This window comes from Schistocerca gregaria, chromosome X (assembly GCF_023897955.1).
Source record: "Schistocerca gregaria isolate iqSchGreg1 chromosome X, iqSchGreg1.2, whole genome shotgun sequence".
Lineage (NCBI taxonomy): Eukaryota > Metazoa > Arthropoda > Insecta > Orthoptera > Acrididae > Schistocerca > Schistocerca gregaria.
In genome coordinates this window covers 724,348,427-724,364,117 of record NC_064931.1, presented here as the reverse complement: position 1 = coordinate 724,364,117, position 15,691 = coordinate 724,348,427, and the positions used below count along the sequence as shown (strand labels likewise).

Below are 15,691 nucleotides of genomic sequence, written 5' to 3'. Positions count from 1 at the left end.
CCCCCAACTCGTTATATGTGCACAGCAGCCACAGTATCATGAGCCCCACACTAACAACACATGTTACAGTTGACAAGTTTTTAAATGACAGTGGCACAGCCATGCCAGCTGTGTCGACACCTGTCTCGTGCCTCTCACCTCGCACTTCACTGCAATGCAGTTACGGAGAATGTTTGTCATTATTTATATAAGGATCACAGCTCCCATTGTAGAGGCTCCATATTAACAATGACACACACAGCAATAAAGAGAACAGATGTGAATGTTGGGAATTTTATTTGTGCAAATCTAGAGTATAGGTTTTGTACTTGTATGGTTAAATACTTCTGTATTAACTTGACTCTTGTTTACTGTAATACTGAGGAAGTGTCCACAAGAAGCAAGTCATGAATATGTTTTAATAGCTGGGTGGTACTCTCCCACACCCAAAATGTAAATGTTGTGGAATTTTTTTGTTTCAGTTGTAAGACAGGAAAATGGAATAGTGTGTGATAGGCTATTAGTGAATAAGTGATGCTTGTTTTGTCACACGATATTATTCTGATTCTAATACCTGTTAATCTGCATTCTACAAGGTAGTGAAATAAAGATTGCTTTTAAACATCAAGAGCTCTATGGACAATTATCAAACATTGGTAATATACTAAATATGTAGGTATCCACTTGTGAAGATTGTAACTGAAGTTCACTTATAAGCTAAGAGATGGTCGAGATGCCAAATTTATATTTGCATGGGTTAATAGATAATGCTGATTTAATTTATTTTGTTACTTTCTTTGTCCTCCGTTTTTTTGTTTGTTTAAAGACACACATTACATGTGGGTTTAAGACATCAATTACATGTGTAAATTCTGATTTACTTTGCTGCATGGTCCTATGTCAATGTCATGCCATTTTTCTTTAATTACTTAAACAGTAGACATTATTTTCATCATTTGTTTAAAGCTATTCAAGGTACCTTTCCCATCACCAAATGTGCATATGTACACAAATATTGTAGAACTTATATGGGTCCTTATGAGCAAGCAGGCCATTACTTGTGACAAACTAACTGCGCTGAAAAACATTTGGTCTCCCTCCATTTGTAATCACTATCAAGTAGGTTTAAAAATGAGTAGGAAAATAGGAATGCGGGTAAGCTACTACAAACAGCATAGTGGACGCATTATTGTGGCCAAGATAGATACAAAGCCCGCACCTACCACAGTAATTCAAGTTTATATGCCAACTAGCTCTGCAGATGACCAAGAAAAGAAATTATTCAGATAGTGAAGGGAGACGAAAATTTAATAGTCATGGGTGACTGGAATTCGAGTGTAGGAAAAGGGAGAGAAGTAAACGTAGTAGGTGACTATGGATTGGGGCTAAGAAATGAAAGAGGAAGCCGCCTGGTAGAATTTTGCACAGAGCACAACTTAATCATAGGTAACACTTGGTTCAAGAATCATGAAAGAAGGTTGTATACATGGAAGAACCCTGGAGATACTAAAAGGTATCAAATAGATTATACAATGGTAAGACAGAGATTTAGGAACCAGGTTTTAAATTGTAAGACATTTCCAGGGGCAGATGTGGGCTCTGACCACAATCTATTGGTTATAACCTGTAGATTAAAACTGAAGAAACTGCAAAAAGGTGGGAAATTGAGGAGATGGGACCTGGATAAACTGAAAGAACCAGAGGTTGTACAGAGTTTCAGGGAGAGAATAAGGGAGCAATTGACGGGAATGGGGGAAAGAAATACAGTAGAAGAAGAATGGGTAGCTTTGAGGGATGAAGTAGTGAAGGCAGCAGAGGATCAAGTAGGTAAAAAGACAAGGGCTAGTAGAAATCCTTGGGTAACAGAAGAAATATTGAATTTGATTGACGAAAGGAGAAAATATAACAATGCAGTAAATGAAGCAGGCCAAAAGGAATACAAACGTCTCAAAAATGAGAAAGACAGGAAGTGCAAAATGGCTAAGCAGGCATGGCTCGAGGACAAATGTAAGGATGTAGAGGCTTATCTCACTAGGTGTAAGATAGATACTGCCTACAGGAAAATTAAAGAGACCTTTGGAGATAAGAGAACCACTTGTATGAACATCAAGAGCTCAAATGGAAACCCAGTTCTAAGCAAAGAAGGGAAAGCACAAAGGTGGAAGGAGTATATAGAGGGTCTATACAAGGGTGATGTACTTGAGGACAATATTATGGAAATGGAAGAGGATGTAGATGAGGATGAAATGGGAGATGCGATATTGCGTGAAGAGTTGGACAGAGCACTGAAGGACCTGAGTCGAAACAAGGCCCCCAGAGTAGACAACATTCCATTGGAACTACTGACGGCCTTGGGAGAGCCAGTCCTGACAAAAACAATACCATCTGGTGAGTAAGATGTATGAAACGGGCGAAATACCCTCAGACTTCAAGAAGAATATATTTAATCCAATCCCAAAGAAAGGTGTTGACAGATGTGAAAATTACCTAACAATCAGTTTAATAAGCCACAGCTGCAAAATACTAACACGAATTCTTTACAGACGAATGGAAAAACTAGTAGAATCTGACCTCGGGGAAGATCAGTTTGGATTCCGTAGAAATACTGGAACACGTGAGGGAATACTGACCTTACGCCTTATCTTAGAAGAAAGATTAAGGAAAGGCAAACCTATGTTTCTAGCATTTGAAGACTTAGAGAAAGATTTTGACAATGTTGACTTAAATACTCTCTTTCAAATTCTAAAGGTGGCAGGGGTAAAATACAGGGAGCGAAAGGCTATTTACAATTTGTACAGCAACAAGATGGCAGTTATAAGAGTTGAGGGACATGAAAGAGAAGCAGTGGTTGGGAAGGGAGTAAGACAGGGTTGTAGCCTCTTCCCGATGTTCTTCAATCTGTATATTGAGCAAGCAGTAAAGAAAACAAAAGAAAAATTCAGAGTAGGTACTAAAATCCAGGGAGAAGAAATAAAAACTTTGAGGTTCGCCGATGACATTGTTATTCTGTCAGAGACAGCAAAGGACTTGGAAGAGCAGTTGAATGGAATGGACAGTGTCTTGAAAGGAGGATATAAGATGAACATGAACAAAATCAAAACGAGGATAATGGAAGGTAGTCGAATTAAGTCAGGTGATGCTGAGGGAATTAGATTAGGAAATGAGACACTTAAAGTAGTAAAGGAGTTTTCCTATTTGGGGAGCAAAATAACTGATGATGGTCGAAGTAGAGAGGATATAAAATGTAGACTGGCAATGGCAAGGAAAGCGTTTCTGAAGAAGAGAAATTTGTTAACATCGAGTATACATTTAAGTGTCAGAAAGTCATTTCTGAAAGTATTTGTATGGAGTGTAGCCATGTATGGAAGTGAACATGGACAATAAATAGTTTAGACAAGAAGAGAATAGAAGCTTTCGAAATGTGGTGCTACAGAAGAATGCTGAAGATTTGATGGTTGATCACATAACTAATGAGGAAGTATTGAATAGGATTGGGGAGAAGAGAAGTTTGTGGCACAACTTGACCAGAAGAAGGGATTGGTTAGTAGGACATGTTCTGAGGCATCAAGGGATCACCAATTTAGTAGTGGAGGGTAAAAATCATAGAGGGAGACCAAGAGATGAATACACTAAGCAGATTCAGAAGGATGTAGGTTGCAGTAGGTACTGGGAGATGAAGAAGCTTGCGCAGGATAGAATAGCATGGAGAGCTGCATCAAACCAGTCTCAGGACTTAAGACCACCACACACACATCAATATGGCCTACCCTATAATGATTAGTAAAGAACAAGATTACAAATACATGATGAAAAGGATAGTTGCTACTCACCACATAGCAGAGATGCTGAGTCGCAGAAAAGCACAACAAAAAGTCTGTCACACAATTAGCTTTCAGCTAACTAGACCTTTTGACAAACATCTGCTTGGCTGAAAGCTAATCGTTAACAGTCTTTTTATTGTGCCTTTCTGTGACTCAGTATCTCTGCTTTTCATCACATTGTTACATTCCATCCTGAATTTTCCATTGTTTGATTTTGAATGAATGCAATAATTCTGTTAAGGGTTGGATACAAGTAAAGATTTGGTCCCCCTTCATTTGTTATCACTATCAATATGGGTTACCCTATAATGATTAGTAAAGAACAAGATTACAACATGATGAAAAGGATAGTTGCTGCTCACCATGTAGCAGAGATGCTGAGTCGCAGGAAGGTACAACAAAAAGACTGTCACACAATTAGCTTTCAGCTAACTAGATCTTTTGACAAAGGTCTACTTGGTTGAAAGTTAATTGTTAACAGTCTTTTTATTGCGCCATTCTGCACCTCAGTATATGTGATTTTCATCACATTGTTACATTCCATCCTGAATTTTCCAGTGTTTAATTTTGAATGAATGCGATAATTCTGTTAAGAGTTGGATACAAGTAAAGATTAATGAAATTTGAATTTGTGATTTACCTGAAGGCAGTGTACAGCTAAGCCACTGGACTACACAGTGTGGTCAACTCATTGAAATGCAGCCAATACAATTAAATTTCTTTTATTCCTCAGATTAGTTAACTATATACAATAATGTCCACTTCCTCTAGTGGAACTTCAACTGCTCCACAGGTGTATGTTGTTTGTAGTGCTTTGGTTTCAGTATTATTATAATGCCATGGTAAGTGTCACCATCCGAAATCTATCCAATAATCTTGAGTTTATTCATTCCTCAATTATGAATTTGGGGTTTGGCTTTCTCACTTTTTCTTCCTCATACTGTGAGTCCAGACTGGTTAAGGAGCTAAGCTACATTCAGTGGTATGGTTTATTCATGCTATTGAGAGAGTAGGACTACAATCGTCCTTAGTAGCAATCTGATTGAGTGAAGAGGCACAGTGGTTAGCACACTGGACTTGCATTCAGGAGAGCAATGGTTCAAACCCATGACAGGCCATCCTGATTAAGGTTTTCCGTGATTTCCCTAAATTGTTTCAGGCAAATGCCAGGATGGTTCCTTTGAAAGGGCATGGCCAACTTCCTTCCCCATCCTTCCCCAGTCCGACGGGACTGATGACCTTGCTGTTTGGTCCCCTCATCCCAAATCAACCAACCAATGAATCAACTGGCAATCTGCACTGTGATTTAATATCGGTGGGCAAATGATGTCTGATACTATCCAGTTCATTTTTTTTCCGACCCTATATATTTACTCTATCGCCATAACATTGGTGATGTACTGTGTCTCTTTCTTCTGCTGGCAAAAGACAGTTCATGATCATACCTCCAGGATGGACTGGATTCCTATCACACCTTTTCCACCAAAACATATTTGAAACCTGTTCCAGTATGCTGGAAATCCACATATTTGAAACATTGTGCTTCCCTCCTCTCTTGAGTTCCTGCAGTACTAATTCCGCAACTCTGCTGTCAAAAACGGCCCATATTCTTGATTTTGTATTACACTGTATGTTAATTTAAAGCATTACATTTTTTCCTTAATTTAGAGTATTACTTTTTTTCAAGTTTTAATATTGTCCTTTAGAGTTTTGTATGCAGGCTGTGTCAAATTGTACAAAATCCAGATTCATGTCCACCAGCACTCCATGGCCACTGTCAAGGCCAGATAACAACAATACTGTAATCCTGTAAAAAATTCTTTAAGCCATTATGGAAATTTTGATCAACTAAATACTTGTAACTTTATAAATCTTTAACTATGGATTAGAGCCAGCAGGTACTCTCTTCGACTGCCATATACTTGGACAACACATTGTCTTTTCATCGGTTAGTAACTACCTACTTCATTTATACAACTACATTTAGAAGGTTGCACTTTGTAAGATGAATAATGCTGTGTTGACAGTTGTGTTCAATCATAGAAATTAAAGTATTAACCATGGATTCAGCTCCCTAGTGTCCCTCTCTTTTGACAGGAATTGTAGCCCTCTGTACAACAAAGGCCCCTGCAGCATTCTCTAATGCCTTTTTTATGAGTGATCTAGACCAGTGACAATGACTCCTGTACAAGCTGGCATGACATTTTGAGTGGTTCTACCATCCGTCTGAAGCCCCCACTGTCCCAGAGCTCCATGGCGATCCTTTGCCACCTCACTCCAGATTCATCTCCACCAGCACTACATGGCCACTGTCAAGGCCAGATACCAATGATACTGTAGTTCTGTAAGACATTATGGCAACTTTGATCAACTGAACACTTGTAACACTATGCAATAAGCCCCCTCACGACAATACTGAAGGAAAAAAACATATCCCACAATAGTTTCTAAAGCCACTTCGATGATCAGCTCCCCCCCCCCACTCCCCTCCCCACTCTGGGGGCGTTGTAAGGGGGAAAGATTATACAGGAATACAGGACAGCTAGCCAGTCTGCAAATATTTTAGGATTTCAACACAAAGTTTTATTCTAAATTTTTCATCGTGTTTTTTAACTACACGTCCAGCATCAGTTCCCTCAGAACCTGTGTGTCCACTCAACAGTGGCGTCAGCAGATGTTTCTGTTTCCAGTAACCTGTTGACAAAACCAGATACACTCACCACCATGGCGAGCCGATAGGAGGTGTGGGGAAAGTATGATAGGTTGATTATTGTCTCTTTCTTGGAATGCAGAGCCCAGTCGGGACCCTCTCTTGGAAAATTGTGGTAAGGTCTTATGGGACCGAACTGCTGAGGTCATTAATCCCTCAGCTTGGACACTACTTAATCTAACTTAAACTAACTTATGCTAAGGATGACACACACACCCATGCCCGAGGGAGGACTCAAACCTCTAATGGGGGGAGCCACACGGACTGTGACAAGATGCCTCAGACTGCATGGCTATTCCGCACAGCCGACCCTGTCTTGTGTCCAGTTCTATATCAGGATGGATGGTGTAGGCTGTCTGTCTATGACACTGTGTCTTCTCAACCAGCCACCAGCAAACTCAAACATGATCTGCTTCCGCTTTCTTCCCATTCCTTTAACCACTACAATCACCTAGACTGGGAGATGGCCGCAAAGTCTGGCCTGGGCGATTCCTATGTACCCTGAACTCTTACAATATATGGAATTTTTATCTGCTACCCTCATGTCTTATTTCAAACTCCCTTCAGATTCCCAGGTCCTGGTCCATTCTGGTCAAGTACCCCTTCTATGCCTGTACACATTGAAGCTCTCTGTTAACACACTATTTGTAAATAGTTTCGTTTACAACTGGACACTGCTTTATTACGTCAAGTCAGTTAGTAGATTAAAGCACAGGTCTAAATAGTTCAAAATTTACTACTGATGTTGCCTAAATTAACAGCATGAACGTAAACAATACACTTATCACTAAAACAAAATGTTGTCACTAAGTGGCAGTACAGAATTGTAGATCATTCAGTAATGCTGCAGATTTCTATTGTAATGGGAAATATTAAGCATGAAATAGTGATGAGAATGTTATGTGCAGATGCAAGAAAATTTCTCTGTGTTACTCAGGAGTTTCTGAACCTTTTGTAAGATGTATCACACAGGAAAATAAATGCTACAAATATTGTGAAACAACATGTCATTCAGTAGTGTCTCTTAATTGTGCATTATGTATGTTTCATTGCTGTCTGACATACCCAAAGTTGTAAGAACACCACACATGCCCCAGAAAGCTCACTTTGTAAATTCTACTGAGCACAACAGGCACATCTCAAAGTGTCATTCCTCTCATTTTTATGAATAACTTATATCAGTTTTACTTATAAAATAGTGGCTAGGCCATCTGATGATTCCTCAGAGGCAATAAATCATGTTCAGAGGTAGAGAACTTGTTAAATGACTACTGAATAAACAATTTTCAGTCCTACCAAATTCAACTATTATATGTGAGAAAATTCAACAACAGTAAAACATGGATAGAAGGAGAAACATTTGTAAATACATATTTTTGTTCTTTTAGTATGTAGTAGTCAAATATTTGGAGATATGAAAAAAAAAGAAAAAGAAATTAAAACAGACAGATACACGAGATAGAAAAACTTCTCGAGTCACGAGAGACATGAATGACAGGATATACCATAAAAGAGTGCACTGAAACAAAATAAGGAGTCACGGTCAGATTCCTCACCTGTTATATCACAAGTAACTGTGTGTGTGTAACCAAATGCATCAGAGATGTGTCACATATGCCCTAGGAGAAGAATCACAGTATAACCTCGCTTTTAGTTTCCTGGAATTAACGTTTTCCTGCCTTTTATGATATTTTTTAAAGCTCCCATCAAATTTCCTATAGCCACAATATTAATTCACACCTGATTTTGCATCAACATATTTATAATTTTTCTGTGATTTTCACTTTATGAAAAAATGATCATTGGGGGGGGGGGGGGGGGCTGAAGTAAAATGATGCTGGCACAAAGTTAGGCTTCAAGTAGTGTTTACAATCATTATGTGGTTAAGTTTCTTGACACCAGGGTGCACTACTTAGCAGATTTAAACAGGTAAACGTGTAAAGGTTGGAACAATTCATACCATATCTAGGTTCATATGAATAAAGATATCATGACCAATCACAACGATTTCCAAATTGTCTCTAAAACACAGCACAGTTTTGTGATTGTTGTAATTGTCGTCACACCTCTGTCGAACCATAGTTAGTGTGTTTCGTCTTTCGGCTGCTTGTAGCACTAGTTGACACCTTCATTCAGTTTGCATTGCTCAGATGTTTATGGTTTAAACACAGTGTAAATTATGAATATTCTCAAGCTGAGCAAAATGTGTTTCAAAGATTTATTATCATTGTTAAGTGCAATATTTACATACGTATTTTTTGTGATGTTACACAAAAAACAATGTGAGTGATAGTTTGGATGTGTATGATTTTCTACATAACTGAGGAAGCACAGTACCAGATAACCTCAAAAAGATGACTACAGTTCAAGAGATGCAGAACTATAAATATGCAAACACCACACAAAATACTTATGTAAATATTTGCACTTGATATCAAGAAAAAATTCTCAAAACACACTGTTCGAAGCATGAAAAAATATGTAACTGGTGCACTGTCTCATTATTTAAATAATGAATGGCAGCTGCAGGCAACCCAAAAACATGAATAGTGACATATGAAATTGAGTCAAACATCTGTGTTTCCCAATTACCCATTATAACAGCAGTTTTTATTAGATAATAAACAAGCCCTTTCAAGAGTACTTTGATGCCTATTATGCTATTATGTGCACATACATAAAGTGCGAAAATGCAAGGGGGTATCCGATATGTAACTTTTACAGCTTAAAATGTTGTTTCCCACATTTTACATTTTGCTGCATTTTACACCATTTTTTTGAAGTCCCTTGAAAAGTGTAAAAGTGGGGTTCCACCTTTATCCAGTGTTGCCTGGGAAAAATCATTGATAATGTAGATTGGAAAACCTACACAGTATTGAGAAATGAGCCTGTAGAATAAGAATACCGTACTTTTTGCTCATGAAGTAAGAAAGTGCTTTTGGAACAGAGTGAGAGGATTATACAGAAACAATACTTACAAAGCCAACTGCTTCAGTGACAGATGCTGGCGCTTCTCCTCCACCTTGAGCTATCTCCACACCATCATCAAAATGAATATTTGGTGAAACCTGGCTCACAATTCCTTCTGCTGGTGTCTCTGGGGTCTGCACATCACCAACGTTGCCTATACACATAAAAACTAATTAATATATGTAAACAGATGCAACAAGCACTTGCATTATTTATAAGGTGTCTGAACAACAATTCAAGAAAAAAATTAGTAATGTAAAGTAACTAGTGGAACAATGGTAAGTATTCAAAAACACATGAAGTTTTAATTGAAGAGATTTACCAACCAATCATAAAAAAATGTATAGCATTAACGCTAGGTTATGAAATGGTCACCTTCTGAAGGAAATGTGTAGAATTACAGTAGTACCTATGAAGTAGAGATCGTGTACAGATTTCATAATACTTAACATTAAGATATGTGAGTTTTTTTTTTTTTTACAAAGAAATAAAAAAACATATGGACAGCCATTACAGATCACACAAAAGCTTTCTATATGGTGCTAACTACATTGAGCACTGTGCAATGTGAAGGAAAAAACAGAAGATAAAAATGGGTATAGGGAGGCTATTGCATTATCTAATGACAATGTAAAGCAAGGAAAAAATATAGTTCCTGATAGTACAGAGAAGATCTGAGCAAAAGAATTTAATTCATCTATTTAAATTGAGGCAACTGAGATTTCAACTGGGGAAAACGGTAAAGCTGCACTTATGTATTTTCTACTAAGTGATAGTTCTTGGGATTTATTAACCATTACTAGTGATCACCACAAAATGTTGCTCTACTTTATCTTCTGTCTCACTTTTGATGGAATGTACACACCAGTATCACTGGAGCATAATTTGTTATTTGTACCTCAACTACAAGCCACACTAAACCTATTTTTTAAATTATTATATTGTCAACCCTAGCATCTAAATCATAATTAGTGAAGTTCAGAGCCAGATAAACAAATTTTCCAGGAGTGTGACTATATATTGATGGACAATGAAAGATTTTTTTGGCACATTATGGACTAAATATGGTAATGGAAATACCTTTGTTGAATACAAATAGTGGAACAAGTAAAGGTAACAAATCACTGCATAGTTGAGGCACTGAATGATTGATAAGTACATAAACGAGACTGAAAACATTGTTAAGCTTTCAAACAAGCCCACAGAAAACACTCTCTCTCTCTCTCTCTCTCTCTCTCTCTCTCTCTCTCTCTCTCTAACTGCAAGCTACAGTGATCAGACTGACTACATTTGCACTGGAAGTGCAGTTTGGCTAGGATGAGGGGTTGTATTGGTTAGAATAGTTGAGGAGAGAAAGAAAGCTGGAATTGCGAGGGAAATTTAGTGGAATGTATGGCTGCCAGCTGAAAGGGAGAGGCAGCAGGCCAACAGGACAGGACTGTGGCATTGGGGATTTTGCTCTGTCACAGACAGGGAGAGATGTATATGGTACAGAAGCATGCAGTGCAGGAATGCTAGGTAAGTGCCACTTACCCAAATGGCTTTTCAGTAGTGAAAATAGCTCAAATTTTTCTATTATCAGTCCTCTATGTTCTGGAAACATAAATGTTTCTTCTGAAACTTGTGTTTCAGCAATGGAAAAGCTGCAACCCTTACCGCTGAGCTAAGAGCTGCTGCTGTGTGATACGCATGGTGGAGGGCATGTGTGTGTGCATGCGCACAGGCGCGATTTTGAGTGACTCGGGGAAGCTGTGAGGCTTCTGCTGCCCTGTCAATTAGCTCATGTGTGGTACGCGCATGTGCCACAAGCAAGCTCTGAGACTTCTGCTGACTAGTTAGCTAACTAACGCATCATGACAATTTTTTTTCAAGTGAAAGTCAAGTTATTTTTTGTAGACATTCCGAGTTCAGAAAACAATATTTATTTCTATGGAGTGAAAGAGAAGTTTGAATTAAAATTGTTGCATGAAGACATTTGTAGTTCAGAACACAATATCAGTTTAAGTATGGTATTCATTTATTTATTTTACATTTCATTGTGTTGGTTTGTTGATTATGATATGATTAACAAGTACAGTCTGAAATGTACGAGACTGATATGACAAATTAATATTTACACAGAGCTTTTTAAATTTGTAATCCCCTTCAATACACAAGTTTTTTTGAGTGCAGGATGGTGTAATGGATAGTGTGTCTGCTTCGAAGGGTTCGAATCTTAGCATCAGCAAAAGTTTAATTTTTTTGCTTCAATCTCATACATATGTCACTGATATAGAAGACTGTAAAAATGTCTCAGGAATTATAAAAAAATTCATTAATTAATTACGCTTTTCTTTATTCTCTCTAATTACAGTACGGTGAAGGTGGAGTGTGTAATAGAGCAATTGTTGTGAAGAGCATTTCATCTAAGGCAAAACAGGAAATTGTGCAGTCTCGTAGACCTTGCCCAGAACTGCCTAATCTGAAGGCAGCTCGTAAAGAGAAAAGACGAGAATACTTTTGACATTTCCAAATGTCTCAATATAGCAGGACAGACTGAATTGGAGGGAGTTCGATGCTTAACAAACTTTTTTGCTGGCCATGTTTATTGTTTGAAAAAGAACAAACTGTATGGTCGAACAATGGATATAATAGCCTGAACAATTTGCACAATGCCATACAGAAACACAAGAAATCTCAGTCACATGTAAACATGTGGATTTTCCGGCGCCAAGTACACACTGTTATGCTGACTCACGGTACCATTAATTTTAAATTGTGCCTTGTCACTCCACACTACCTTCATCACAAATTGCTCATCATTAGTTACCATTTGCTGATACCATTGACAAACTTACATTCGGCGATCAGCATTGTCATCATGAATCGCGTGTAGTAATCATTGAATGCAAACTTTCCACTTTGCAGCTTTCAGAATTCTTTATACACTTGTAATGCTAAACCCTATTTCACGTGCCCATTGCGTAGCAGACTTCTGTGGAGAATTAAGAAACGTTTCCAACTCGACAGCCGACAAGGCAGGACTTGTCGCTGTACACTGTCTTCTTGATCTTCCTTTGTGAACATCACAAATCGTTCCATGCAATTCAAACTTGTCAATGACGCGTTTAATTGCTATGCGGGTTGGTAGTTCTGCTTCAAATTCCCACCTCCACTGATGTTGCACTTCAACAGCATTATCAAACTTGAAAAACCATTTCACAACACATTTTCATTGCTCAAATGTCAAGAATGTTCCAGCCATCTTGTTTTCTCAATAATGAGATGAAAGTACTAACATCTGTTGAGCCAAAGACCATACTACAACACACTCTTAACTCAAATCGAATGGCACTATCGATACCTCGATAGAGCCTGACAAAGAGTGTATACATTTTTCTGGCAGACTCTGTATATCCAAAGGCCATATTTGTTCATTGTTTTAGCTACAGCTTAAATTTAGTTCTGTCTCAGACAGTTTCTTGCAAAAAAGAATGCAAATATTTTTTCAGACGCTAACAGGTTTGGGTAATTTTTCCACAAATCCTCGAAAAGAATGTATGCACTAAATGCATTTACAGTGAAAAGAATGTCAAGACATGCCCCAACATGATGGAATTTTTCATCCTGTTTGGTACACACTGTGAAAGATCAGCGAACCTCATTTGTTGAATTATTTGAACACGTACTGGATGAAAGCTCAAATTAGGACAACAAAATGATAATTGCAGCTCGAGTATTTTTTAAATTTCTGGCTTGCCCAGAAACAACTCTTTCTACTGACATTCAGCAGAATTCTTTGTTTCACAGATATACTCTTCAATACTCTTCAGTCTAAACACATAGATATTCTGCATTGTTCACAAAAGATTCAAGGTACGAAAAGGGAAATACTGACCCTTAGAAACCAGGCTGATTTGGTGTGGAGTGACACTCGGGCACAACATGCTGATGCTGAAGATGAACCTCCTGCTAAACAGCAGTGATGTAATGTACATCCCTCCATTTTAAGAAGGTCCCTCTCCTATGATACTGTTGACAATATAGTTGTGCAAACTGAGGAATGGTTTGAATTATTGCATCAACTTGAATTTATTTCTTTCTTGGACCCAAAGACGTATCAAATGTAGAGAACATATTTCACTACATCTGCATTTGAAAATTTGAGACAAACTCATAAGGATGTTTTCATTTCGTTCGACTGAAAACTGTACTATCTGCGTTATATGCATATGAAATCTTTAGTAATGATCACCCATATGACCTTGTGATATCACTGAAGAGCAGACAATAAAGATATAGCTCTGTCTGAAATGTATAAACTAGGTTTACTTGTTGTTACTGTCCCAATCACAACTGCATCTGTAGAAAGATCTTTTTCTGAAGCAAGAAGAATTAAATTGTACCAAGGTGTACACAGAGTCAACAGCATTTTTCTGGCTTGGTACTTCTATCCAAAGAAGCGGAGGTTCTTCACAATCTAAGAAGTAGGCATACCTTCTATGACGATGTAATCACTGAGTTCATCAGACAAGAAAGAAGAATGGAATTTACATGCAAATAAAAATTAGTATTAGTGCAGTTATGTAGATAATTGTAAAATCTAGTTCATTAATTGAAATTTGTCAAGTGCATGTATCAATAAATATGATGCTATCGTTGGCAATAGAATATCATTTCCAATTCATTCAGTACATTGCCCCAAAGCATTTTTTCAGCTTACCCAGCATTATATAGCACCCCATGCTCCTGATATGGTGATATGGAAGACTAGATTCAAAGTCAACTTCAATGGTTGCTTCACGTTATTGAGTCCTCACCAATACAATGTCTTCTGAACTATATAGAACTATATAGATGGAAATTATCCTTACAACATATACTTTGATTGCACAGTCCTCTTGCCTCTGAAATCTTCAAACCCTTGACACACACCTAGCCCCTCCGCTGAGCCGATTCTGCCCCCCCCCCCCCCCCCATCCCACTCCACATCACTCATATCCTCCTCTCCCAATTCACTCCACCTTGTCATTACATGACACATGTAACTTCCACCGCCTGCGCTACAATGATCTCACTAGTGCCACAGTCCCTTCCAATGCATTTGCTGCTTCTCCCTCCTACCATTACCCAACCTTCCCCCAACACTTCTTCCTGTTACCCATCATCTTACTCCCCTTGATACATCCTTTAACAGAGTCAAGCTGAAGCCCAATACAACGTAGTCAGAGCGCGCGCGTGTGTGTGTGTGTGTGTGTGTGTGTGTGTGTGTGTGTGTGTGTGTGTGTGTGTGTGTGTGCGCGCGCGCGCGCGCGCGCGCGGGTGTGTGTGCGCGCATGTGTGACCTGTTTCATCTTTACCCAATTCTTTTACTAACTCAGTCATTGTCAGCAGATCACAATTCCCAAACCTCTATATGGTATAAGCTAAAGGAATTCATCCCAGAAACCATAACTAAAAACCTTTTGCATCACGGATAGCACTGAAAGAAGTAGGCTAGCAGATAGTTACATATAATTATCTGCAACACACATTTATCTCAACCACTATTCCTCTGATGAACACTTGGCTACTTCAAAACATACAGGTATTACTGATACATATTATCAAATAAACAATCACTTTCAATTGTACCTTACACAATATGATAAACCAAAAACTATATTTCATATGTTATTAATAACTAAGAGTTAGCCTTGGTAAAAATTCAGCAGAATAACTATTATTTCAAAAAGACAACAATATTACATGTAGGATGATAAAATGCTTTACTCTTACCAGGTGAGCCATATCCTAAAATGTTTGTGTGGCTTGACAGGGCAGCAACAACAGCATCTCTAGCTTGAAGAATGTGGAGAGCATTAAGAACATGCTGTAGAGCTTGTTGTTTAGCTGAGCGGGAGCCAAGTGATAATATTATGTTGGACAATGATGTCTGTGGTGTTTTTGACTGACCATTAGGAGACTGTGTTGACTGAGTTTTATCTTCAGTGGTACTTTCAAAGAGACCTATAATAACAATGACAATAATAATAATAATAATAATAATAAAACACATTAATTAAAAATTGTCAGTAGTACCCTAGAAATAAGACAGTATTTCTAAAATCACTAAGGTTTTTGTGGAACTCCTGATAACAATTAACTGAACAGTAATATGCATTTAGAAGGCTATGTTATAACAAACTGCCTGTTTTGGAAGTCAAGAATCACATACAGGGAAATGTCAAAT

General features: G+C 38.1%; 1 protein-coding gene across 2 annotated transcripts in view; it reads right to left on the bottom strand.

Moving 5' to 3' along the window:
- The window catches only part of LOC126297739 (E3 ubiquitin-protein ligase HERC2), a 752,343-nt gene that overhangs the window by 248,219 nt on the left and 488,433 nt on the right, over positions 1–15,691 (bottom strand). For both annotated transcript variants that reach the window (XM_049988889.1, XM_049988890.1), the window contains 2 exons: positions 15,238–15,468; positions 9,489–9,634 (listed from right to left, as the gene is read on the bottom strand). In XM_049988889.1, coding sequence (XP_049844846.1) covers positions 9,489–9,634; positions 15,238–15,468 — 377 coding nt within the window. The remainder of the gene's footprint in view (positions 1–9,488; positions 9,635–15,237; positions 15,469–15,691) is intronic.